This window comes from Nyctereutes procyonoides, unplaced genomic scaffold (genome assembly GCF_905146905.1).
Source record: "Nyctereutes procyonoides isolate TBG_1078 unplaced genomic scaffold, NYPRO_anot_genome, whole genome shotgun sequence".
Taxonomy (NCBI): Eukaryota; Metazoa; Chordata; class Mammalia; order Carnivora; family Canidae; genus Nyctereutes; species Nyctereutes procyonoides.
The window spans coordinates 1,449,230-1,469,960 of NW_026575024.1; the positions used below are offsets into that span (position 1 = coordinate 1,449,230).

The window sequence follows — 20,731 nt, forward strand, 5'->3', positions numbered from 1 at the left end:
GAGCCCCCCGTGCCCATGGTCTGGGTTCCACCGAACCGCCGTGCCCGCAGGGGAACTTCCGACACACGGAGACCCACAACGCCGTGTCCCGCGAGGAGCTCATGATGGTGCTGGCGGGCCTGGAGCAGCTGCACATCCGCGCCCTCTTCTCCCAGACCTCCTCGGCCGTCTCCCTGCGCCGCGTGGCGCTCGAGGTGGCCGGCGAGGTGGGCGGGGGGCCTCCGGCCAGCAACGTGGAGCTGTGCATGTGCCCGGCCAACTACCGTGGAGATTCGTGCCAGGTGAGGCGGTGGGCGTGGGCACCCCCGGCTCTGTCCGCTTCGCCCCCACCCGCTGGGCACCGCCGTCCCCGCTGCCCTGCCTTCCCGCCACGGGCTGGGCTGACCCATCTGCCACCCCACTGTCACCTCTGTCCCTGCCCGGCCCTCCGTGCACACAGCTGTCCCGGTCCCTTCACTGCCCCGTCCACCCGTCGGTCGGTCCACCGCAGCAGCGGCCCCCTGCCCACACCCCGCCGTCCCTCGCTGTCACGCATTCCCACCTGCCCGCTTGCTTGTTTGTCTGAGGGCCTTTGTGACCCCGTCAGAAGAGGTGTGTGGGTTACAAGGAGGTGGCCCCAGCCCACGTGGTGGGGCTGCTCAGCTGAGCCAGGGCGTCCACGTGGCTTTGGGGGCTCTGACTTCACGTGTGGAGCAAGTCAGGGGAGGACCCCACGGGGTCTGCGAGCACGGTCCATCCTCTGGCCCTGGCGGTGGTCGCGCTTCCTTTCCTGACCGCTGGTGCCCCTCCCCCAGGAGTGTGCCCCCGGCTATTACCGAGACACCAAAGGTCTCTTCTTGGGTCGCTGTGTCCCCTGTCAGTGCCACGGCCACTCAGACCGCTGCCTCCCTGGCTCGGGCGTCTGCATGGTGAGCAGGGTCCAGCAAAGGTGGGGCAGCCACCTGAGACAGACCGGGGAAGGCAGGGGCCTTGGGTCGGTACTTGGGGTCCACTGGGGGAAGCCCGGGGGAAGGGAGGTGCCGCGGACGGGCCCTGGCTGGCCTTGGGCATAGAGCCCCTGGGGTGCGAGCTGGGTTGGGGTGAGAGCTGATTATTAGACCCTGCTTCTGGGAAGCAGAGCCTCCACCCCCGGCGCTCACCTGTCCCTCCCGCCCCAGGGCTGCCAGCACAACACCGAAGGTGACCACTGTGAGCATTGCCTGGCCGGCTTCGTGCGCAGTGGGTCGGAGGACCCCACGGCCCCCTGTGTCAGCTGCCCCTGCCCCCTCTCGGTGCCTTCCAACAAGTAAGCAGGGTCAGCCCATCCAGGGGCCTGACCGTCACGTGGGGGCCTACGCCTTCACGGCCCCTGGTAGGGAAGGTCGCCATCCCCTACCTGGTTGGGTCAGCACCGCCCTCTGGAGGTGGGGGCAGCTGGGGTGCGCTGGCCAGATGGGGCCCCTGGTGGTGTGCAGCGGCGAGAGAACCCCCTCTGTGTCTGCAGCTTTGCCGTGGGCTGTGTCCTGCGAGGGGGCCGCACACAGTGTCTCTGCAAACCCGGCTATGCGGGTGCCTCCTGCGAGCGGTGAGCGGTGGGGTGTGCGGGCAGGGGGGCAGGCGGGCCGATGGACAGACCTGGGGGCCGCAGGGTGGGCGGGTGGACCTGCGGGCGGGGGGCCGGGGAGGGACAGAGGCCGCTGACCCCACCCCCGTCGCAGGTGCGCACCCGGCTTCTTCGGGAACCCGCTGGTGCTGGGCAGCTCCTGCCAGCCGTGCGACTGCAGCGGCAACGGTGACCCCAACCTGCTCTTCAGCGACTGCGACCCCCTGACCGGTGCCTGCCGCGGCTGCCTGCGCCACACCACGGGGCCCCGCTGCGAGAGCTGCGCCCCCGGCTTCTACGGCGACGCCCTGGTGCCGGGCAACTGCACCCGTAGGCGGGCCCAACCCGGAGGGGCTCGTGGGGGCGGCGGGGCGCGGGGCAGCCCACCCGGAGCGGAGCGAGCCGGCGCGGCGGGAGCGAGGGGCCCAGGCCAGAGAGGCCCGGGTGGGCTGGGGGCGCAGGGAGGCCGGGGCCAGGCCGCGGCTACAGCACAGCCTCTGCAGGGTGTGACTGCGCGGCATGCGGGACAGAGGCCTGCGACCCCCACACCGGACGCTGCGTGTGCAAGGCAGGAGTGACCGGGCCGCGCTGTGACCGCTGTCAGGTGGGGCTGCCGGGGCGGGGCCTAGGGTGGGGGCGGGGCCTGCAGGGGGCTCGGCTGGGGCGGGGCCTGCAGGTCGGGCAGTCCTTGGGGGCATGACCTAGGGGCGTGGTCTGGGATGGGGGCGTGGCCTAGGGGCAGGGGCGGGGCCTGTAGGGGTGGTCCTTGTTTGGGGGCGTGGCCTGGGGGTAGGGGCGGGGCCTGCTGGTGGGGTTGTTCTTGGTTGGGGGCGGGGCCTAAGGGCAGGGGCGGGGCCTGCTGGCGGGGGCGGTTCTTGGTTGGGGGCGGGGCCTGCAGGTGGGGCGGGCCTTGGCTGGGGGCGGGGCCTGCGGGGGGCAGATATGAAGCCCCCGCCCCCCCCAGCCTGACCGCAGCCTGTGCCGCAGGAAGGATACTTCGGCTTCCAGGACTGCGGGGGCTGCCGCCCGTGCGCCTGCGGACCAGCCGCCGAGGGCTCTGAGTGCCACCCCCAGAGTGGGCAGTGCCGCTGCCGGCCGGGGGCTGGAGGGCCTCAGTGCCGTGAGTGCGCCCCCGGCCACTGGGGGGTGCCCGAGCAGGGCTGCAGGCGTGAGTACAGTGGGTGGGTTCGTGCTGGGGGGTAGCTGGCGCCCCAGGACCCTTTGCCTGCCACTCACCCTGCCCCTCCCCACCTAGGCTGCCAGTGCCAGGGGGGCCACTGTGACGTGCACACAGGCCGCTGCACATGCCCCCCTGGGCTCAGCGGGGACCGCTGTGACACCTGCAGCCAGCAACACCAGGTGCTGGTGCCAGACGGGCCCGGGGGCCATGGTGTCCACTGTGAAGGTGTGTCCCTGCACTGCAGGCCTGCTCGACGGCCACTCCTGTCTCCCCAGCTCCTCCAGGTCCACGAGGGGCCCCTACCCCTCACCACCTGGTGGCCCCTATGTCACTCTCCATTTCCAGAGAAGCCTTGTGACCTCCGCCCCCCTCTCAGTTTTCCAAGGGACCCCTGGACTCCGTGCTGGCCACACTCCCACCTTTTGATCCCTACCAGCCCTGGCCCCTGGCCAGCCTGGAACCCCTTGAGCTTGTACTGACTTCCTGGCACCTGCCCCATGTCTAGGGACCTCTTGATCCCCGTGCTGACTTTTCAACTGGTCCTAGAAGCCCCATGCTTCCCTCTGACCCTCACCAATCTCATCCCCTTCGGCCCGGCTCCATATTCCCGGGCCAGCTCCACGACCCTGGGCTGACCCGTCCCCACCACGCTGACCCCACAGGGGTCCTTCCCTGCCCCCGCGCCAGCCCCTGCCCCGCACTGACCCACCTGTGCTGCCCGCAGTGTGTGACCACTGTGTGGTCCTGCTCCTCGACGACCTGGAGCAGGTGGGCGCCCTCCTCCCTGCCATCCGGGAGCAGTTGCACGGCGTCAACGCCAGCTCTGTCGCCTGGGCCCGGCTGCACAAGCTGAACGCCTCCATTGCCACCTTGCAGGTAGGTACCTGTCGGCCTGGCCTTCCTGACTGTCCTCTCAGGTTGCGGGCTCTCACCTGCTCTCCTCCCCAGAGGCAGCTCCAGAGCCCCCTGGGCATCCGCCACGAGACAGCGCAGCAGCTAGAGGCCCTGGACCAACAGAGCTCGAGCCTCGGGCAGGATGTGCAGAGGCTGGACAGCCAGGCAGGCCCCGGGGACCCCCGCCCGGGAGGCCCCTCCCATCGAAAGCCCCTTCCCCTGGAACCTTCCCCATCAGAGACTGCACCCCCAGAGGCTCCTCTCCCAGGGCCACAGACCATCCCTCTCCCAGGGCCACAGATCCTTGGTTCAGGCTGTGGCCTGACGGGACGCTGTGCCCACAGGCCACGAGAGCCCTGGCCCAGGCCAGCCGGCTGCTGGACAGCACTGAGGCCTCGCTGGGCCGGGCACAGACGCTGCTGGTGGCCATCCGGGCTGTGGACCGCGTCTTGAGTGGTAGGGGCCAGCCCGGCCGGGCAGGGGATGAGGACAAGCCGACTGGTGCTCCGGGTCTGCAGGCTTTGAGGGACCGGCAGGGTTTGGCTGTTGCCATGTGGCCAAGGGAACAGCAGGGCAGCGTGGGAGGCAGGAGAGGGTGCGGGCACGGCCAGACTGGGGGCAGGTGGGCGCCGTGGGCATGCCAGTGCCCTCCTTGGGGATCCCCTGCCCCCCTTGGGGGTACTCTGTGGGAAAACCTGCTTAGTTACAAACAGGTCTGTTGTGAAAAGAAGAGACGGGGGGCAGGGAGGAGGTGGGATGGCGGCTGACCTGGGGCAGGGGCTGGCGGAGAAGTGGCCGCGGGGTGCTGGGGTGGGGCTGGGGAAGGCCAGGGGGCCGGGCAGCGTGCTGGGGCCCCGAACCTGCTCGGCTGGGGTCTCGGGTGTGCGAGTGAGCGCGCAGAGGTCCGCCTGGGCAGCAGCCGGCCCAACAGCCCTCCCCCGCCGCCAACAGAGCTCGAGTCCCAGACGGGCCTGCTGTTCCCGGCCAATGCCTCCGCCCCGTCGGGCGAGCACGTGCGCCGGACCCTGGCCGAGGTGGAGCGGCTGCTGGGGGCGATGCGGGCCCGAGACCTGGGAGCCCCGAGGGCCGCGGCTGAGGCCGAGCTGGAGGAGGCCCAGAGATGTGAGTGGCTGCGAGCGGCTTGAGCTGGGCCAGACGGGGGCTGGGCAGGCCCGGGGAGGGGGGGAACCCGGATTCTCACCCAAACCACCGTCCCCACCTGGGCCCAGTGCTGGCCCGTGTGCAGGAGCAGCTGACCGGCCGCTGGGAGCAGAACCAGGCGCTGGCCACACGTGCCCGAGACCAGCTGGCCCAGCACGAGGCTGGCCTCATGGACCTTCGAGGGGCCCTGAACCGGGCAGTGGGCACCACTCGGGAGGCTGAGGAGCTCAACAGCCGGAACCAGGAGCGCCTGGAGGACGTCCTGGTGAGGGGCCCTCTTCCCCTGCCCACTCCGGCTCCTACCCTGCGGCCTCTTGTCACCGCCCCATCATGCCTCCATTCGTGTCCCCCTGTGCTTTCCCCACGGACGCCAGCGACGGAGGCAGGAGCTGTCCCGGGACAACACCACTGTGAGGGCCACTCTGCAGGCAGCCAGCGACATCCTGGCCCGGCTGTCTGAGCTCCTGCGGGGTATGGACCAGGCCAGGGAGGTGAGTGCTGCCCCTCCCGGGGGCACCGAGGTAGGTTCCCATGGGGGCTCGCGTTCTCCAGGCTGTGCGGGCCGCTGGCCAGAGCGCAGCCTCTGGGTTCCCGGATGTGGGGAGACTAGTAAGAGATGGGGTTGAGGGTCCCGCTTAAGGCCCCCCCCCCGTCCCCGCCCAGGAGTATGAGCACCTTGCTGCCAACCTGGACGGGGCCCGGACGCCACTGCTCGAGAAGATGCGGGCCTTCTCCCCAGCAAGCAGCAAGGTGGACTTGGTGGAGGCCGCGGAGGCCCACGCGCAGCAGCTGCACCAGCTGGCCCTCAACCTGTCCAGGTGCGAGGCCTGCAGAGTGCCCGGGGGCGCAGCCGGTCTGGGAGGGCTCTCGGAGGAAGGTCCCAGCAGAAGTCCCGGGATCAGAGAGGCCCGCCTGGTGGGCAGCGGGGCAGGGGCTGGAGCAGGCGGGCGGGTTGGCCCGGCAGTGGTGAGGCAGGAGAGCCTGAGGGTCTGGCCTGCGGACCACTAACCTGCCCCATGTCCCCCACCCGCCCGCACGCAGCATCATCCGTGGCGTCAACCAGGACCGCTTCATCCAGCGCGCCCTCGAGGCGGCGCACGCCTACGGCAGCATTCTACAAGCTGTGCGGGCCGCCGAGGGCGCCGCCGGCCAGGCCCTGCAGCAGGCGAGCCACGCGTGGGCGGTGAGGCCCTGACCCTGCCCGCAGCCCAGTGCGAGCCCCCACACGCCCCGGCCCCTGGTGCCCGCCAGGCGGGTCCGAGCTGCGTCCTGCCCCCATGTCTGCAGGTGGTGGTGCAGCGGGGCCTGGCGCCCCGAGCCCGAGAGCTGCTGGCCAACAGCAGTGCCCTGGTGGAGGCCGCGCTCAGGGAGCAGCAGAGGCTGGGCCGCGGTGAGTGCCGGGGAGCCCCGGCTCCGGTCGCATTTGGGGGCGCGGTGGTCGGCGACTGAGGGTGACGGCTGCCCCGCGTGGGAGTCTTGCTCACCACCCGCTCGGCGTGTGGCCCAGGGAGCTCGGCAAAGGCCTGCCGCCCACCCTGGCCTTGTGGGGGACCCCAGGGCTCCAGAGAGGCCAAGAGGGGTCTCTCCTGCTGTCCTGACTGGAGCCCGATGGATGAGAAAGTGCAGGCCAGCGTCAAAGAGCACACGCTCTGCTGCTAGAGCGTCGGTGCCGGCGGCCCCTGGGCAGTGGCCTAGCTCTTCTGAGGCTCCCTTGTGTGACCTGTGGGATGGGGGGGTGACCATCTGCCGTGGGACCGGGCGGCTGCAGGAGCCTGTTGCTCCAGAGGCCTCCCTAAGCCCAGGGCCCTTGCGTCCGCGGGCCCCCGTCTGTGTGCTGTTGGCTTTGGCCTTCCTTCCTGGTGAGGCGGGCGGAGGCGGGCTGTTGGCGTGGGCCGCACTGGGGCTCCTGGGGCTGAGGCTGCCTCCCCCCGCAGCGTGGGCTACCCTCCAGGGCACTGGGACCCAGCTCCGAGACGCCCAGGCCAAGAAGGAGCAGCTGGCGGCCCGAGTGCAGGCGGTGCAGGCCATGCTGGCCATGGACACCGGTAGGTCGGTCCTCGCCCCTGCCCTTGGCCCCGTCCCGGGGCGGACAGCTCTGCTCCATGGCCATCGTGCCAGCCAGGGCTCTCCAGCGGGCTCTGAGGGGGGACGTGTTTGCACCTGCGCCATCCAGAGCAGTGGGCGGCCCCCGCCCCGGCGGCCTGCCTCTGCTCAGGAAACACCAAGGTAGCTCCAAGGAGCCGGTGAAGACGGGAAGGGAACAGGAGAGAAATAAAATGGGTTTGGGGGGGCACGGAGAGCGTGCAGCAGGGACGTTTCGTCCTCAGAGGTTGGGGACATTGGGCATGACCTGGCTCCCAGGTAGGATGTCCAAGGGAGGGTACAGTTGGTCGGAGAGCATGAGGTAGAGATGGGAGCCTGGAGGCCATGTGGTTGGAGCCAAGGACCCAGGGGAGGCCTCTGGGCAACGGGTGATGCGCCTGACCCAGGTCCAACCCGTGCAGCCACCAACTCGAGGGTAGGACGTCCCAGCAGGCTTGGGCGTGGGGCTGCGGGGGCTGAGGCAGGGCCGTGGGATGGATGATGGGGGCCGTGGGGGCACAGGGCTGAGCTGACGCGGGTGTGGCCTGAGAAGCTGGCACCGGGAGCTCCATGGTGGAGGGAGGACACAGAGGGTGGTTCTTGGGGCTCTCGTGGGATCTGTGGGGGGTGGGCACCCCTATTGTGGGACCTCGTCAGGGAGGAGTGGGTGGTCCCCCCCGAGAGGACGTGAAGCCGGAGAGTCCTAGCCTGTGCCGTGCCCGCCACAGATGAGACGAGCCAGAAGATTGCTCACGCCAAAGCTGTGGCCGCCGAAGCCCAGGCCACGGCCGCCCGCGTGCAGTCTCGGATTCAGGACATGCAGAGGAACCTGGAGCAGTGGCAGGGCCAGTACGGAGGCCTGCGGAGCCAGGACGTGGGCCAGGCGGTGCTGGACGCAGGCCGCTCAGGTGGGCCCCGGGCGCAGTGCCCCCAACGGCGGGGTGCGGGGGCGGGGTGGCCAGACTGTCACGGTCACCCTGTCTGCTCCCCGCAGTGTCCACCCTGGAGAAGACGCTGCCTCAGCTGCTGGCCAAGCTGAGCCTCCTGGAAAACCGTGGGGTGCACAACGCCAGCCTGGCCCTGTCGGCCAGCATCGGCCGAGTGCGGGAGCTCATCGCGCAAGCCCGAGGAGCCGCCAGCAAGGTGGGTGCGGGGGCCCGGGGACAGGCGCCCGAGGATCTGGGGCGGACACTGAGGAGCCCCCCCCACAGGTGAAGGTGTCCATGAAGTTCAACGGGCGCTCAGGGGTGCAGCTGCGGGCCCCTCGGGACCTCTCCGACCTCGCCGCCTACACTGCTCTCAAGTTCTACCTCCAGAGCCCGGAGCAGGAGTCGGGCCGGGTCACCAGGGACCGCTTTGTGCTCTACATGGGCAGCCGCCAGGTACGGGCCGGGCTGGGCCGCGCGGGCGCTGGCTGGGATTTGGTGGGCTGCGCCGTGTCCCCGCCCTGCTGACTCCTGTCGCCGCAGGCCGTCGGGGACTACATGGGTGTGGCTCTGCGGAACCAGAAGGTGCAGTGGGTGTACCGCCTGGGGGAGGCGGGCCACGCCGTCCTCAGCATCGACGAAGATATCGGGGAGCAGTTCGCAGCAATTAGCATTGACCGGTGGGTGGCCCGGCCCCCTGCGCTCCCCCTGCCGCCCCCCCCCCTGGCCCGCCCCTCACCCCGCCTCTGCCCACAGGACCCTCCAGTTTGGCCACATGTCCATCACGGTGGAGAAGCAGATGCTCCATGAGACCAAGGGTGACACGGTGGCCCCGGGGTCCGAGGGGCTGCTCAGCTTGCAGCCCGATGACTTTGTCTTCTACGTGGGGGGCTACCCCAGCAACTTCACGGTGCGCCTGGCTGGGGCGGGGGGCGGCCCTGCACGCCCGTCCCACACACCCCACTCCGCGTCCACCTGCGCTCTCGGCGCCTGCGCCAGGGCTGGGGGCAAGGAGCCCTGACCGTGCCCTGTGCCCGCAGCCCCCCGAGCCCCTCCGCCTCCCTGGCTACCTGGGTTGCATTGAGATGGACACGCTCAACGAGGAGGTGCTCAGCCTCTATAACTTCGAGGACATCTTCGAGCTGAACACGGCCGTGGACAGACCTTGTGCCCGGTACGTGCCGCCAGGGCCAGGCCCGCATCCCCCCTCGGCTGCTCTTGGCTGACCTCTGACCTCTGGCCTGTAGCTCCAAGTCGACCGGGGACCCCTGGCTCACTGACGGCTCCTACCTGGACGGCTCCGGCTTCGCTCGCATCAGCGTGGAGGCTCAGATGGGCTCTTACAAACGCTTTGAGCAGGAGCTGCGCCTCGTGTCCTCCAGCGGCATCATCTTCTTCATGCAGCACCAGGCACGCAGGCCCAGCCGGGTGCACACACCCCTGGCCCCCCACCCCATGCTGACCCTGCTCCCCATCCCGACCCTGTCCCCCAGCCCATCCCGACCCTGCCCCCCAATGCTGACCCTGTCCCCAACCCCACCCCATGCCGACCCTGCCCCCCAACCCCATCCCATGCCGACCCTGCCCCCCTACCCTATGCTGACCCTGCCCCCCACCCCAGGACCAGTTCCTGTGCCTGGCCGTGCAGAACGGCAGCCTCCTGCTCCTCTATGACTTGGGCACCGGCCTGCAGAAGGCCTCCCCGCAGCACACGCAGCACGAGGAGGTGCAGAGACTGCTAGCCCTGGGCACGGCCAGCAAGGCGGTGAGGCTGGGCTCGGGGAGGGCTGGCGGGCAGCGGGAGGGCCCGCAGGCGCACGCCTCACCCTCAAGGCCTGCACCTGGCGCCTCACAGATCCAGGTGTTCCTGCTGCGGGGCACTCAAAACCGCGTCAGCCGGGTGCTGGTGCGCGTGGAGAGGATCAACGTGTTCAGTGTGGAGCACAACAGCACCCTGGAGCTGGCCGACTCCTACTACCTGGGGGGCGTGCCGCCCGACCAGCTGCCCCCGAGGTGCGCGGGCGGTGCCAGGGTTGGCGGGGGGCGGGGGGCTCTGGGCGGCCGCCCTGACGCTCACCCCCCGCAGCCTGCGGCAGCTCTTCCCCTCCGGAGGCTCGATCCGCGGCTGCGTCAAGGGCATCAAGGCACAGGGCAAGTACGTGGATCTCAAGAGGCTGAACACCACCGGCGTCAGCTCGGGCTGCACTGCCGACCTGCTGGTGAGCACCCCCGCCCGGCCGGCGCCCCCGCGGGCCGTGCGGCAGGCCCCTCACCGGCACCCTCCCGTAGGTGGGACGGGCCATGACTTTCCACGGCGACGGCTACCTGTCCCACGAGCTCCCCGACGTCCCGCCCGTCGTGACCCACATCTACTCCGGCTTAGGCTTCCGCAGCACCCGGGACGACGGTCTGCTCTACCACCAAGCGCTCCTGGTGCGTGCGCCCCGACCCAGAGCAGCGGCCGCGCAGGGCGTGGGGGTGGAGGGCTGGCGCCCAGGCCCCCGCCTGCTCCGCTGACCCAGCCGCGGTCCCCAGGAGGGGCCATGCCAGGTGTCCCTGCAGCAGGGCCGTGTGACGCTCCGGCTGGTGAGGACGGAGGTGAAAACTCAAGGGAGCTTTGCTGACGGCGCACCCCACTACGTGGCCTTCTACGGCAACGACACGGGGTGAGCCTGCGCCGCGGGGGCTCCGGCAGCGGCGTCCAGGGAGGGTGGGGGGCAGTGGGCAGGAGAAACACTGCTCTCCCCGCAGGGTCTGGCTCTACGTGGACGACCAGCTGCAGCAGATGAAGCCCCACCAGGGCCCGCCCCCCGGGCTGCAGCCTCAGCCCTCCCCTCGGCTCTATCTGGGGGGCGGTTCCACAACCGGCGATGCGGTCAGCTTCACTGGCTGCATCCGCAACGTATTCCTGCTGCGGTGAGCCGTGGGTGGCGCGGGGAGGGGGGCTGGCGGGCAGGTGCCGGGGTGCCCCCGCCCTCGCCCCCGGACTGACCCCGCCACCCTCCTCAGGCCGCTGGGGCCGCAGCGCGTGTTTGACCTGCAGCAGGGCTGGGACAACGTGAACGTGAGCTCAGGCTGCGCCCCTGCCCCACGCACCCAGCCCCAGGGGCAGGGGCCTCGAGGACTGCGGGCCGCCGTGGCCCAGAAGGTGGGGCACCCGGAGGCTGGGGTGGGCGGAGCGGTGGGTGGGGGTCGGAAGGCAGCTCCCCACCTTCCTGCTTCCTTCCGCCCCCCCCAGGCCGGCCGACACAGCCGCCAGCCCCCCCAGGACCCTGCGTGCTCATCACCCTGGCCCCTCAGCGCCATCCAAGACGCCTACCAGTTTGGGGGCCCCCTGTCTGGTCACCTGGAGTTCACCCGCGTGCCGGCCGCCCCCAGGAACGGGTAAGGCGGGGTCAGGTGGGGGGGCGCGGGGTGGCCGCCCTGGCTGACGGCCTTGCTCGGCTTCCAGGTCCCACGTGTCGATGCTGGTGCGCCCCCACCTCCCACGAGGACTCCTGCTCCTCGCGGCCCCCCTCGCAGATGGCAGCCCCTCCCTGGTCCTCTTCCTGAGCCACGGATACTTTGTCGCGCAGACAGAAGGCCCCGGGCCCCAGCTCCGAGTGCGGAGCCGCCAGCGTTCACGGACTAACCGGTGGCACACGGTGAGGAGCTGGGGGTGGGGGACGGGCCGGGTCCCGGGGGCTCCCATTCTGACATCCCCTCCGGCCCGCAGGTGTCTGTGCGGTGGGAGAAGACGCGGATCCAGCTGACGATCAATGGGGTCTGGGCCCGGGACCAGGAGGGACCCGGCCAGCAGCACCAGGCGGCAGGGAGCCCCCGGCCCCACACTCTGTTCGTGGGGGGCCTCCCTGCCAGTGGCTTCAGCCCCAGGCTGCCAGTGAGAAGCACCTCGGGCCGCACCCCCTCCTTGCTGACCCGCCCTCCCCGGCCCCTGGGACCTGCCGCCACAGCAGCCCCTCTGTTCCCACAGGTGGCCGTCGGCAGCTTCAGCGGCTGCGTGAGGAGACTGCGGCTGGACGGACAGCCCCTGGGGGCCCCCACAAGGGTGACGGGGGTCACGCCGTGCTTCTCAGGGCCCCTGGAGGAGGGCCTGTTCTTCGCGGACAGCGGGGGTGTCGTCACCCTAGGTCTGTAGGGCGTGGCTGTGCCCTGGGCCGGGCAGGGAGGCGGGGCGCCCGGGGCCTTCCTCACCGCCCCTCCCCACAGACACGCTGGGGGCCGCTCTCGGGACCCTGGAGCTGGAGGTCCGGCCCCAGACAGCCAGCGGCCTGGTCTTCCACCTGGGCCGGGTGCAGGCACCGCCCTACCTGCAGCTGCAGGTGCTGGAGAAGCAGGTAAGTGGTGGGCCCGTGGGGGAAGGGGAAACGGGGCGGGGGGGGGGGGGGCGCGGGACAGGGGCTCCCCTCCTGACCTCCCCCCGCCCCCAGGTCCTGCTGCGGGCCGACGATGGCGCAGGGGAGTTCTCCACGTGGGTGACGTGCCCTGCAGCCTTGTGTGATGGGCAGTGGCACCGCCTGGAGGGTGAGTCGACCCCCTCTCCCACCCCTTCTTTTCCGCGGAGTGGACTGCCTGGGGGGCCTTGGGGGTGCAGCTGTGGGGCCCCCAGCCCTCCCCATCACATGGAACCTGTGCCCACAGTGACCAGAAGCGGGAACGTGCTCCAGCTGAAGGTGGACACGCAGAGCAACCACACCGTGGGCCCCGCGCCAGCAGCCTCGGCGGACGCCAGACCACCCCTGCACCTCGGGGGCCTGCCTGGTGAGCGCGGTCTCAGCCTGGGGGTGGGGGCCGCCCCACTTTCACCCCACCCTCCTGAGGGCACGGCCAGGGGACACTGGCCGCTGCTCCAACCCGTCTCCCCCTGGTCCCTTGCTCCCCCAGGGCCCCTGAACGCACAGGCGGGGCCTCTAGCCTACCGCGGCTGCATGAGGAACCTGGTGCTGAACCGGTCCCCCGTGACCTGGCCTCGCTCTGTGGGCGTCCAGGGGGCAGTGGGGGCCAGCGGCTGCCCCTCCAACCACGCAGCAGAGCGCCCAGGGGCCCCGGCTGGGCATCCACTGGAGGGCCGCCCCGGGCAGGCCGGCTCCCACCTCTCGGGGCCTCCAGCCCCCTTCAGCTGAAGTCTGTGTCTATTTATCTGGACTCTAGATTCTACAGGTGATGAGTCTTCTTTCTGGAAATGGTTTTTATCAACCGGGTTTTTAATATTTTTTATCTTTCAACTTCGTTATGAGATTCCCCCTCCAATTTTTAATAATATGAGAATCTGCCCCGCTTCTAAAAAATTAAAAAGTAACTTCTGTTTAACTGGGTGTTGACGTTAAATGTGAAAGGAGTAGAGCGTTCACAGGCAGAGCGCGACCCCGGACGTGCCCAGGGCGCTCCCCTCAGCAGCTCCCCTCCTGGGCACACAGCAAAACCAGAATTGGCAGGTAAAAGACAAGACCTTTATTTCTCAGCAAGCTGGAATGGAGGTGAGGGCGTGCGCCACCAGCCCCATCACTGAGGTTGCCAGCCGCGAATCCCAACCCCTTGGGGACAGCAGACGATTAATCTAAGCTCATGTCTTCCTCTTCGTCCTTTTTGTCCTTCCCGTCACCCTCCTGCTCGGATCTGGCACTGTTCTGCATAGCTTTGGCAAATGCTTCCACATCTAAAACGCATTTAAAAACAAGAGGTGACCTTTCTAGACCCTGGCCTGGAACCGCTGACCAAATTAAGGCCCAGGACCACGGAGAACCCACGCCCGGGTGGCCAGCCCCAGGCTGTGCAAACAGGGGAGGCCTTTGAACTACAAGGATTAAGACAAACTCGGCCTTGGTGTGTGTGTGTGTGGGGGGGGGCACTCACCGCCCTTGTTGGCCGCCTCCACGGCCTCTGCAGGCAGCCCAAACTGGCACATGAGGGGGCCCAGCTGCCCCGAGGCCAACGCTGCGCTGAACATGCCCAGGGCCTACAAAGGAAAGCCAGACAGGCCTTGAACCCCAGGGGAGGGAGAGGTGCGGGGGCCAGTCGCAGGGGCAGGGACGCTCAGTGACAAGGAACCACGCTGAAGGCAGGGCACCCAGGCCACAGCCTCTACCTGCTGGAACTGGGGCGAGGTCAGAGTGTTCTGGATCTCCTCTGCTGTCTGCGGCAGCGACTCCCCAGAGGGCAGGTAGGGCAGCAGGCGCTCCTGGACGTCCGCGTTGGCAAGGATAGGTGCCATGATCTCGGGCGTCAGAACACTGGCCAGGTCAACTAAGGCACAAGCGCACAGCCATCAGCGGCTCGAAGCCCACATGGACACCCACGCAGGAGGCCAGCCACGGACACCCAAGCCCTGAGGTGTGGCAAGGTGCGGGAGGCAGAGGTGACATACGTGCAGGGCAGCGGCTCAGCCAGGGACATGCTTGGCCCCATGCCTTGGAAAGCCAGCGAGCGAGCAGGAAGGGGGCAGCAGGCACCTTCACCCCCCAGCCTGGAGCTGAGCAGCACGTGTTACCTTGCTGGCCGCCTCCGGGCCCGGCCGGCACGTTCATAGTAGCTAGAATGCTCTGAAGGTCGCTCAGCTGGATGGGCTGGGTTGGGCTGGCCGCCGTGCTGGTTCCATTACCTGAACTGGGTGCGGGGCTCGGGCTGGTCACCGAGGCAGCTGCTGGAGCAGAGGGGGCTGGGGTGGCTCGGGTAGAAGAGGTGGTGGAGGACGGGGTGACTGCTGCCGACTGGCTCCGGGAGCTGGGAAGAGGGAGGGCAGCCATGGAGCGGCCACGCACCCTAAAGGCGCCCACAGAGCACGTCGGTCCCGCTGCCAAGGTCCTTGTGTTGCCAGGAATCCAGGAACGGTCTAGACCCCGAAAAGGACCCTCCCCAGAGGTCTTTTTTGTCCTTCCATACCTCCTATGTCCAGTCTCCCTGGAGGAGGGGAGGCCTGGGGGCACCCAGGCGTGGTGGGGGGCAGAGTACGAGGCTCACCTGGATGAAGAGCTGCTTGCTGGAGGCCCTCCACTCCCCAGTAAGCTGGCCAGGCCTGGCCCGGTCAGAGCCCCCAGCCCACCTGCAAGGAGACAGGAGCTCAGATGCCACACCCTCTCCCTGCTGAACACCCTGTGCTAAAACCAAGGGACGAGCAGGGACAAATGGTGACCAGTGGGCTGCGGTGCTGGAGTAGTGACTGCTCATACCCCAGCATTCTGGAAGCTTATTCCGTAAGTAAGATCACTAATGACACACCGAGGTCCAAGGTAACACATAGTCCAAACCTGGGAGAGTAGCGAGAGTTTCCCTGCCGCCCAAGAAACACACCCCTCCCGGCCCAACAGCAGGTGGTGGCGGGGAGGACCCCCAGAGGGGAACCGGAGGGCCCCAGGCAGGAGCCTCACTCCCAGGCCAGCTGTGCTCCCCCTACCCACCGGCCTGAGGACAGGGGTCACTCAGAGCCAACGAGAAGCTTAAGAGGAAAAATTCAAATCCCCAAGCAACCTAACTGAAGGCCATCCACTCTAACAGGCCCGCAAGGGCGCGTGCGCTTACCCAGTCCTCCAAGGCCAGCAGGTCCAATCAGCTGCATGAGCTGGCTGTGGCTCATGTTTCCCAGCAGGCTCTGCAAACCGCCCTCACCTGTAAGACAGAAGGTGCTCAGACTTGGGGCTTGGTGCTCGGGTCAACACCTGCAGGGAGCACGGGGATTCTGGGGGCCTCTGATGAGACAGTACACGCGTGCGCACACACCCCTGGTACGTAGCGCCTGAAAGGAGCCAACAGGGTAGAGCTCAGACACTGCTCTATCACCAAAAGATGGGCGGGGGGGCGGGGCGGGGGGCCTGACTTGGAAGTGATAAGAAACTTCTAGCTTAGAAGCCTCCATTTCCACTTAAAAAACAACCAGGCTGGGGACACCTGGGTGGCTCAGGTCATGGTCCCAGGACGGAGCCCCACATCCAGCTCCAGGCTCAGGAGGGGATTTGCTTCCTCCTCCACCCTCTGCCCCTCCCCCATTACACGTGCTCTTCATAAACAAACAGAATCTTAATAAAGAAATGAAAAACCAAACAACCAAACTGCACATTCGGGGGTCCACGTCATTGACATCTATGCACATGCCAGCACATTCTGGAAGGTGATCATTACCGCCCAGTGCAGAAAGCTCATGGCCGCCACTCCCGCTGGTCCCCAAGGCTCCAGGCATGGGAGGGTTGTTCAGATACTCGTTGACCTTCCGGCAATGCTCCTCGTCCTGATCCGTCTTGGGCTCCTGCGGGGGGAGGACAGGACCACAGCTGCAGCCGAGAGCAGCCCACCGCCACTGAAGTAGCTAACAGACCGGTGAGGCTGACAGGTGCTTCCCTGTCCACAGCCACACAGCACCCAGCAGGCCCCGCGGGGCTGATGGGAACAGCAGCCCGACCATGTCGCCGGTGCTGGGGCAACGCTCGGTGTGAGGATGGGGAGACGAAGGCACCGAGCACCAGTCTGCACACAGCAACGCCTCCTGGGCCTCCAGAATCTGCTTCTTCACACGACAGTCTAAAAGCCAGGAAGCCTTCCTGGGACCCTTTTATCACACCACTGCCCACGAACCAGCCCCAACCCGGCCCTTCAACGTTAGTTGGAAACTCAAGAAAGCCCCTGGCAGGCACGCAACTCAAGCACCTCGGGGTGTGGGCTCATCAGGCAGTGTGCTGTAGGTGCCCCCAGAACCACGAGACAAAGCGCCCGTGACCGAGCACACCCCGTGGGTCTGCTGGGGGCCACAGACACAGCAGGGGGACCAAACAGAGTTCCCCACCCCAGGGCAAGGCTAACGATGAGCAAAATCAGGAAGAAAAAATGAAGGGCCAGTGGAACATTTCCTGGCAGAACCTTGGAGAAAAAGCTCAATGCCCCCCCCCCCCCAGTCTGTGTTTGCAAATGAAGTTTTATTGGACGGCAGCTGCAAGATCTTTACTCCTGTCTAGGCGTCTCGCACGCTACTGGGCAGCATGGGCAGAGGCAAGCGTCCTGCCCTGCCCCCGGAGAGAAAACTTTTCTGCCTCGCTCCAGAACCACCGTCAGAATTGCAACATGCCCACGACATGCCCACGTATGCCCACTTCTAACAAGTCACTTCTGAGTTTTAACATAGAGACTCCCCTGCAGCCTTGGCATAAAGTTACTCTTCACGCTGCCTGCAACAAAATGACAAATGGGGATGGAAACAAGTCCAACCCCGGAGAAGGCACACTTGACTGCAGCTGTGGGCGCCAGGGAGCCCTGGTGCACTGACCCCTGGAGACCCCCCAAAGCACACAACTGGGGCGGAGGAACAAAGCTCAGAAACATTTGGGAGAGAACACTCCATTTCTGTAAAAAAACACACCAAGAACACCACACAGTCACCCCTGCTTTTGCTCGCGGGTGCTCGTGGCCCAGGGTGGGGGTGGGGGGGCTGCGAGACCAGCACAGCAGACGCTCTGCACCCACCGACTCAGCCACACTGGGTCCCACCCACAAATCACTCTCATTGGTCTGCCAGGAATTCTGGATCCTACACGGGCACCAGGAGAGCAGGCACAAGTGTGTGGACTCCGGGAGGGGCCCCCAAGCCCCCCCACCAGGAGACACCGGAATTCTCAGGGTGTGGGACAATCACGCTCCGACAGCATCCACGTTTCGTGAAAACGAATTCCACCAACCAGGGAGCTTCTTTCTCACCTAATTTTATTTTATTTTTTAATATTTTATTTATTTGAGAGAGAGAGACAGAACACAAGCAGGGGATGTGGCAGAGGCAGAGGAAGAAGCTGACTCCCGCTGAGCAGGGAGCCCGACACAGGGCCCTGTCCCAGGACCCCGGGATCATGACCTGAGCTGAAGCAGATGCTCGACGGACTGAGCACCCCAGGCCCCCCTTCTCATCTGACGTTACGACGAGAAAATACAGAGTGCAAATAAGACCTCTTATGTACCTGCATCCAGAAGAACAGGCGTTTGGACCCTGCCTTGAACTTGAGCACGTACACCCTCCCGCTGGGGCACTGCGGCACGCGCTTGAACTCACAGTCGTCAGGGAAGATGATCAGGTCCTGCCAAGAGCCACACAGTGGCACAGTGAAGATGCAGTTAGGCTCACAGACACGCACGCCGCTGAGCCCCGAGCCCCCCAGGAAACACGCTGGCTCCCAGGTCTGGGGGGTGCACCGGGCGCAGGGCCGAGCAGGGCCCCACCAGGTGGGGAAGCCGGGGCTGAGGCGCCCACCACAGCCCTGCAGGCCGGGCGAGGGGCTCACAGGGCCCACAGGGCCCAGCAGGGAAGGCGGGCGTGCAGCTTTCCAAGCGTTTTTAAGAAACGTCCTGGGAACGAAGCTCAAAGACGAGTCAGAAGTTGACTCTGCCCTGCTTTGCGCGGAACAGGTGAGTCTGCGGAACAAAGACCGCGGAACAAAACGGCCGCTCGGGGACGGCCCCGGCCAGCACCTCCACGGCCCTCTGCACCCACCGGCGCCTGCTCCTCAGACTCGGGGTGCTCAGAGCCCCCCGAGCCTGCCAACACCCTTAGCTCAGCGAAACGCAGACGTGGGCGCCCAGGCACCCCACGGACGCGCTCCACGTGCAGCCCCGGCTCAGCTCCGGCCCCCGCCGCGGGGAGCGGGCTCCGCCACCACCGCCACCGCCGCCGCCACCACCACCTGCCGCGCCGCCGGCTGCACACTCACGTCCTCCACGTTCCCCGACGTCCTGTCTTTCCAGCAGAAGTGGATGAGGGAGTCATCCGTCTGCTGGATGTACACCAGCCCTTTCCGCTTATCTGGGGTGACGGTCGTTCCTTTCAGTGACATTTTTCCCGCACGAAACTCCACCAAGTACTTGTTTGAGGACCCGCGGGAGCCTGGCACCAGGCTTGGAAAGAGCGCGCCTGAGGTCGTCATCCTGCAGGGGCGGGCGGAAGCAAGACCGTCAGCGCCCGCGCCCCCCGCGCCGGGCCCCCAGGACCCCCGCCCCGCCCCCCGCGTCCCCCAGGACCGCCCCCGGCGCCCCCGCCCCGCCCCCCAGGACCCCCGCCCCCCCCCCCCGCACGCCGGCTTCCCGGGCCCGACAACTTCACCAAGTCGCGCGGCGCGGGAGGGGGCCTCGCTCGCCGGGCAGGGCAGGGGCGCGGGGGGCACCGAGGCCCCGAGGCCGCCCCCGCCGACGCGCCCCCGCCCGCGGCCCCAGGCGTCGCCGACGCTGGGCGGACGGGCCGGCACCGCCGCGGCGGACCCCACCGCCCGAGGGCCGCCTGGAGCCGCCCCCCGCCCCCGCGGGCCAGACCCGCTCGGGACCCCGACCGCGCAGGCCCCGCCCCCGCCGCCCCCGCCGCCCCCGCACCTGCCCGCGCCGCGACTCGGCCGAGAGGCGCCGTCCGGGCTCGCTCTTCCTCCTCAGCGCCTGCCGGGCCCCGCCGGAAGTGCGCCCTCGCCCCGCCCCTCCCGCCGCTCTCGCCGCCGACTGGGCAGGCTCGGAGGCGGGGCCGCCGCTGGGCCGCCGGCGATTGGACGGGGCAGCCGTCCATCGGCCCTCCTCGCCCCGCCCCGCCCCGCCCCGCGCCCGCGCTCCCTTCCGGCGGAAGCGCGGGCGGGCGGCGCGCGGGCCAGAGCGGCTCCTATTGTTGCTGTGTCATAGGGGCGCGGCGGCGGCCCCTGGCGGCGGCGCCCGGAACAGCGGGGCGGCCGCCGGCCGAGCGGTGGGCGTCGGAGTCGCACCCACAGCGCCGCGGGGAGCGGGGGCACCGCGGGCCGCGAGGGGCGTCTCAGGCCCACGAACAGCGGGCGCGGCGGCTCCCGAGACTTCCGGGGGACGGCGCCCGGGGCGGGGCCGGGATCTGAGGTCCCCGGGGCCCTGCACTCAGGGACAGAAGCGCTGCCTCTGCCCCCGACCCCGGCCCCGACCCCGACCCCGAGACGGCAGCGCTGCGGGGCGGCCTCCCGCTCTCCCCCGGGGGCCCCTCCCCGCTCTCCTCCAGGGGTCCCCCTCCCCCATCTCCCCGGGGTCCCCCTCCCCCATCTCCTCCCGGGGTCCCCCTCCCCCTCTCCTCCCGGGGTCCCCCTCCCCCATCTCCCCGGGGTCCCCCTCCCCCATCTCCCCGAGGTCCCTCTCCCTCTCTCTTCCCGGGGTCCCCTCCCCCATCTCCCCGGGGTCCCCCTCCCCCATCTCCTCCCGGGGTCCCCCTCCCCCATCTCCCCGGGGTCCCCCTCCCCCATCTCCCCGAGGTCCCTCTCCCTCTCTCTTCCCGGGGTCCCCTCCCCCATCTCCCCGGGGTCCCCCTCCCTCTCTCTTCCCGGAGTCCCCCTCCCCCTCTCTCTTCCCGGGGTCCCTCTCCCCCTCTTTCCGGGGTCCCCCTCCCCCATCTCCCCGGGGTCCCCCTCCCCCCTCTCCTCCCAGGGTCCCCTCCCCCATCTCCTCCCAGGGGGACAATGCTGGTGTGACCCCCCCCCCCCCAGGCTCATGTGTGCTCCGCGGGAGGAAGCGGAGCTGGGAGGAAGCGGAGTGGTGGGTGACGCCCCCGCCAGGGTTGGCCAGGAGGGCTGGAGCCCTGGCTGCTGAGCCCCCGTGTCGTCCTGCCCCTGCTGCCAGTTCTCGCAGGCACCAGGTGGGCACAGCCAGCCCCTCCAGAGGCAAGGCCACCAGGCACCTGCCCCTGCCACCTGCCAGTACCATCTGGGCCCTTCCGTAGGCGTAAACCTTGGTGTGACCCCTTGGCGTGACCCTTCCCGTAGAAAGCATCCAAGTGGAAGGTAGTTTCTGTTTGGAGGACTTACTGCGGCTGGTCACACGTGGGGCCGATGCGTTTCAGTTCTACATAATGTTCTGTACCTAGTTTGAAACACAACCACTTTTTTTTTTAAGATTTTTTATTTATTTTAGGGCGCGAGAGAGCGTGGGGCAGGGGAGGGCCCGAGGGAGAGG

At 68.3% G+C, this 20,731-nt stretch overlaps 2 protein-coding genes across 2 annotated transcripts in view; one reads left to right on the forward strand and one right to left on the reverse strand.

Annotated features, from left to right (window-relative positions):
* The window catches only part of LAMA5 (laminin subunit alpha 5), a 46,462-nt gene extending 33,327 nt beyond the window's left edge, over positions 1–13,135 (forward strand). The window contains exons 41-80 of the mRNA XM_055304591.1: positions 51–281; positions 795–908; positions 1,158–1,285; positions 1,484–1,564; positions 1,698–1,912; positions 2,086–2,186; positions 2,570–2,750; positions 2,838–2,987; positions 3,487–3,638; positions 3,711–3,821; positions 4,001–4,112; positions 4,608–4,778; positions 4,886–5,082; positions 5,192–5,308; positions 5,481–5,635; positions 5,859–6,000; positions 6,105–6,207; positions 6,752–6,862; positions 7,628–7,807; positions 7,894–8,042; positions 8,111–8,281; positions 8,369–8,505; positions 8,582–8,735; positions 8,866–8,999; positions 9,073–9,235; positions 9,447–9,590; positions 9,681–9,838; positions 9,912–10,044; positions 10,115–10,258; positions 10,361–10,491; positions 10,577–10,741; positions 10,835–10,973; positions 11,064–11,209; positions 11,277–11,469; positions 11,541–11,705; positions 11,799–11,955; positions 12,035–12,162; positions 12,256–12,349; positions 12,467–12,586; positions 12,710–13,135. Coding sequence (XP_055160566.1) covers positions 51–281; positions 795–908; positions 1,158–1,285; positions 1,484–1,564; positions 1,698–1,912; positions 2,086–2,186; positions 2,570–2,750; positions 2,838–2,987; positions 3,487–3,638; positions 3,711–3,821; positions 4,001–4,112; positions 4,608–4,778; positions 4,886–5,082; positions 5,192–5,308; positions 5,481–5,635; positions 5,859–6,000; positions 6,105–6,207; positions 6,752–6,862; positions 7,628–7,807; positions 7,894–8,042; positions 8,111–8,281; positions 8,369–8,505; positions 8,582–8,735; positions 8,866–8,999; positions 9,073–9,235; positions 9,447–9,590; positions 9,681–9,838; positions 9,912–10,044; positions 10,115–10,258; positions 10,361–10,491; positions 10,577–10,741; positions 10,835–10,973; positions 11,064–11,209; positions 11,277–11,469; positions 11,541–11,705; positions 11,799–11,955; positions 12,035–12,162; positions 12,256–12,349; positions 12,467–12,586; positions 12,710–12,948 — 5,916 coding nt within the window. The 3' untranslated portion in view covers positions 12,949–13,135. The remainder of the gene's footprint in view (positions 1–50; positions 282–794; positions 909–1,157; positions 1,286–1,483; positions 1,565–1,697; positions 1,913–2,085; positions 2,187–2,569; positions 2,751–2,837; positions 2,988–3,486; positions 3,639–3,710; positions 3,822–4,000; positions 4,113–4,607; positions 4,779–4,885; positions 5,083–5,191; positions 5,309–5,480; positions 5,636–5,858; positions 6,001–6,104; positions 6,208–6,751; positions 6,863–7,627; positions 7,808–7,893; positions 8,043–8,110; positions 8,282–8,368; positions 8,506–8,581; positions 8,736–8,865; positions 9,000–9,072; positions 9,236–9,446; positions 9,591–9,680; positions 9,839–9,911; positions 10,045–10,114; positions 10,259–10,360; positions 10,492–10,576; positions 10,742–10,834; positions 10,974–11,063; positions 11,210–11,276; positions 11,470–11,540; positions 11,706–11,798; positions 11,956–12,034; positions 12,163–12,255; positions 12,350–12,466; positions 12,587–12,709) is intronic.
* A 118-nt stretch (positions 13,136–13,253) lies between these two features.
* ADRM1 (ADRM1 26S proteasome ubiquitin receptor) lies at positions 13,254–19,230 on the reverse strand. Its single transcript, XM_055308094.1, has 10 exons — positions 19,154–19,230; positions 18,502–18,715; positions 17,755–17,871; positions 15,938–16,061; positions 15,341–15,427; positions 14,783–14,864; positions 14,313–14,545; positions 13,911–14,068; positions 13,679–13,781; positions 13,254–13,481 (listed from the first exon to the last, which is right to left on the reverse strand). Exons 2-10 carry the CDS (start codon positions 18,712–18,714, stop codon positions 13,378–13,380), a joined length of 1,221 nt encoding a protein of 406 aa, XP_055164069.1. The 5' UTR covers position 18,715; positions 19,154–19,230; the 3' UTR covers positions 13,254–13,377.
* Positions 19,231–20,731: the final 1,501 nt, after the last annotated feature.